Below are 5,000 nucleotides of genomic sequence, written 5' to 3' on the forward strand. Positions count from 1 at the left end.
AGCCACTCATCTCAGTCATCTCGGTCATCTCGGTCAGTCGACCCGTGGCACCTGCTGGGTCTGCCCCGTGACCTCCTGCCAGCGGGCGTTCGACACTTCACGTGGTAGCCTCAAGGTGCACATGGCCTGGCACAAGCGTCGTGGTGACGTCACCGCCGAATGGCGGTTGTTGTTGTTGTTGTTGAGTGAGTAATTGAGTGAGTGAATGAGTGGGTAGGTGAGTGAGTGGGTGGGTGAGTGAGTGAGTGGGTGAGTGAGTGAGTGGGTGAGTAGGTGAGTAGGTGAGTGGGTGAGTGGGTGAGTGAGTGTGTGAGTGAGTGAGTGAGTGGGTGGGTGGGTGGGTGAGTGGGTGGGTGGGTGAGTGGGTGGGTGAGTGGGTGGGTGAGTGAGTGGGTGAGGGATTAAGTGGGTGAGTGAGTGAGTGAGTGGGTGGGTGGGTGGATGAGTGAGTGTATGAGTGAGTGAGTGAGTGGGTGGGTGAGTGTATGAGTGAATGAGTGGTGGGTGAGTGTGTGAGTGAGTGAATGAGTGGTGAGTGAGCGAGTGAGTGAGTGAGCGAGTGAGTGGGTGAGTGAGTGAGTGAGTGAGCGAAGTGAGCGAGTGAGTGGGTGAGTGAGTGTATGAGTGAGTGAGTGTATGAGTGAGTGAGTGTATGAGTGAGTGAGTGTATCAGTGAGTGAGTGTATGAGTGAGTGAGTGTATCAGTGAGTGAGCGGGTGGGTGAGCGAGCGAGCGAGTTCAGTTACCCAGAATGCCCCCTGCTGGTTCCTGTTCCTCTCTCCACTGCATCCAGGCCAAGGCGTGAGCTTGGTGAGGCAACAGCGTCACCTGCACTCACCCCGGGGAACACGCTCGCTCACCTCACACGCTCACCACGCTCACCACACACGCTCACCACACACACTCACCACACACGCTCACCACACACGCTCACCACACACACTCACCACACACGCTCACCACACACGCTCACCACACACGCTCACCACACACGCTCACCACACACGCTCACCACACACACTCACCACACACGCTCACCACACACGCTCACCACACACGCTCACCACACACACTCACCTCACACGCTCACCACACACACTCACCTCACACACTCACCTCACACGCTCACCACACACACTCACCTCACACACTCACCTCACACACTCACCACACACGCTCACCACACACGCTCACCACACACACTCACCACACACGCTCACCTCACACACTCACCTCACACACTCACCACACACGCTCACCACACACACTCACCTCACACACTCACCTCACACACTCACCTCACACACTCACCTCACACACTCACCACACACTCACCACACACACTCACCACACACACTCACCTCACACGCTCACCTCACACACTCACCTCACACACTCACCTCACACACTCACCACACACTCACCACACACACTCACCACACACACTCACCACACACTCACCACACACACTCACCACACACACTCACCACACACTCTCACCTCACACACTCACCACACACACTCACCTCACACACTCACCACACACACTCACCACACACACTCACCTCACACGCTCACCTCACACGCTCACCACACACGCTCACCTCACACGCTCACCTCACACGCTCACCACACACGCTCACCTCACACGCTCACCACACACGCTCACCACACACGCTCACCTCACACGCTCACCACACACGCTCACCTCACACGCTCACCACACACGCTCACCACACACACTCACCACACACACTCACCACACACACTCACCTCACACACTCACCACACTCACCTCACACACTCACCACACACGCTCACCACACACGCTCACCACACACGCTCACCTCACACGCTCACCACACACACTCACCACACACACTCACCTCACACACTCACCACACACACTCACCACACACACTCACCACACACACTCACTCACCTCACACGCTCACCACACACGCTCACCACACACACTCACCTCACACACTCACCACACTCACCTCACACACTCACCACACACACTCACCACACACACTCACCACACACACTCACCACACACACTCACCTCACACACTCACTACACACGCTCACCTCACACGCTCACCACACACACTCACCTCACACACTCACCACACACACTCACCTCACACACTCACCACACACACTCACCTCACACACTCACCTCACACACTCACCACACACACTCACCACACACACTCACCACACACACTCACCACACACACTCACCACACACACTCACCACACACACTCACCACACACACTCACCACACACACTCACCACACACACTCACCACACACGCTCACCACACACGCTCACCACACACACTCACCTCACACACTCACCTCACACACTCACCACACACACTCACCACACACACTCACCACACACACTCACCACACACACTCACCACACACGCTCACCACACACGCTCACCACACACACTCACCTCACACACTCACCTCACACACTCACCACACACACTCACCACACACACTCACCACACACACTCACCACACACACTCACCACACACACTCACCACACACACTCACCACACACGCTCACCTCACACACTCACCTCACACACTCACCACACACACTCACCTCACACACTCACCACACACACTCACCACACACACTCACCACACACGCTCACCTCACACACTCACCTCACACACTCACCACACACACTCACCTCACACACTCACCACACACACTCACCACACACACTCACCACACACGCTCACCACACACACTCACCACACACACTCACCACACACACTCACCACACACACTCACCTCACACACTCACCACACACACTCACCACACACACTCACCACACACGCTCACCACACACACTCACCACACACACTCACCACACACGCTCACCTCACACACTCACCACACACGCTCACCACACACACTCACCACACACGCTCACCACACACACTCACCACACACGCTCACCTCACACACTCACCACACACGCTCACCACACACACTCACCTCACACACTCACCACACACGCTCACCACACACACTCACCACACACGCTCACCACACACGCTCACCACACACACTCACCTCACACACTCACCTCACACGCTCACCACACACGCTCACCACACACGCTCACCACACACACTCACCTCACACACTCACCACACACGCTCACCTCACACGCTCACCACACACGCTCACCACACACACTCACCACACACGCTCACCACACACACTCACCTCACACACTCACCTCACACGCTCACCACACACGCTCACCACACACGCTCACCACACACACTCACCTCACACACTCACCACACACGCTCACCTCACACGCTCACCACACACGCTCACCACACACACTCACCACACACACTCACCTCACACACTCACCTCACACACTCACCTCACACACTCACCACACACACTCACCTCACACGCTCACCACGCTCACCTCACACACTCACCACACACACTCACCACACACACTCACCACACACGCTCACCACACACACTCACCTCACACACTCACCTCACACACTCACCACACACGCTCACCACACACACTCACCTCACACACTCACCTCACACGCTCACCACACACACTCACCACACACACTCACCACACACACTCACCTCACACACTCACCTCACACACTCACCTCACACGCTCACCACACACACTCACCACACACGCTCACCACACACACTCACCTCACACGCTCACCACACACGCTCACCACACACACTCACCACACACACTCACCTCACACACTCACCTCACACACTCACCTCACACGCTCACCACACACACTCACCACACACACTCACCACACACACTCACCTCACACACTCACCTCACACACTCACCTCACACGCTCACCACACACACTCACCACACACGCTCACCACACACGCTCACCTCACACACTCACCACGCTCACCACACACGCTCACCACACACACTCACCACACACACTCACCTCACACGCTCACCTCACACACTCACCACACACACTCACCTCACACGCTCACCACACACACTCACCACACACGCTCACCACACACACTCACCTCACACACTCACCTCACACGCTCACCACACACGCTCACCTCACACACTCACCACACACACTCACCTCACACGCTCACCACACACACTCACCACACACGCTCACCACACACGCTCACCTCACACGCTCACCTCACACGCTCACCACACACGCTCACCTCACACACTCACCTCACACGCTCACCACACACGCTCACCTCACACACTCACCACACACACTCACCTCACACGCTCACCTCACACACTCACCACACACACTCACCACACACACTCACCACACACACTCACCTCACACACTCACCACACACACTCACCTCACACACTCACCACACACACTCACCTCACACACTCACCTCACACACTCACCTCACACACTCACCACACACGCTCACCTCACACGCTCACCTCACACACTCACCTCACACACTCACCACACACTCACCACACACACTCACCACACACACTCACCACACACGCTCACCTCACACGCTCACCTCACACACTCACCACACACACTCACCACACACACTCACCACACACTCACCACACACACTCACCACACACGCTCACCTCACACACTCACCACACACTCACCACACACTCACCACACACACTCACCACACACACTCACCACACACGCTCACCACACACACTCACCACACACTCACCACACACGCTCACCTCACACGCTCACCTCACACACTCACCACACACTCACCACACACACTCACCACACACACTCACCACACACGCTCACCTCACACGCTCACCTCACACACTCACCTCACACACTCACCACACACACTCACCTCACACGCTCACCTCACACGCTCACCTCACACACTCACCACACACACTCACCTCACACGCTCACCTCACACGCTCACCACACACACTCACC

At 56.6% G+C, this 5,000-nt stretch overlaps 1 protein-coding gene across 1 annotated transcript in view; it reads right to left on the reverse strand.

The window, feature by feature from the left end:
* LOC144954293 (uncharacterized) overlaps positions 1-5,000 on the reverse strand; it is a gene marked incomplete at its 3' end in the record, with an annotated part of 99,594 nt that overhangs the window by 12,502 nt on the left and 82,092 nt on the right. Inside the window, exon 12 of the mRNA XM_078884815.1 lies at positions 747-828. Within this exon, the coding sequence (XP_078740941.1) occupies positions 747-828 (82 nt within the window). The remainder of the gene's footprint in view (positions 1-746; positions 829-5,000) is intronic.

This window comes from Lampetra fluviatilis, unplaced genomic scaffold (assembly GCF_964198595.1).
Source record: "Lampetra fluviatilis unplaced genomic scaffold, kcLamFluv1.1 SCAFFOLD_140, whole genome shotgun sequence".
NCBI lineage: Eukaryota > Metazoa > Chordata > Hyperoartia > Petromyzontiformes > Petromyzontidae > Lampetra > Lampetra fluviatilis.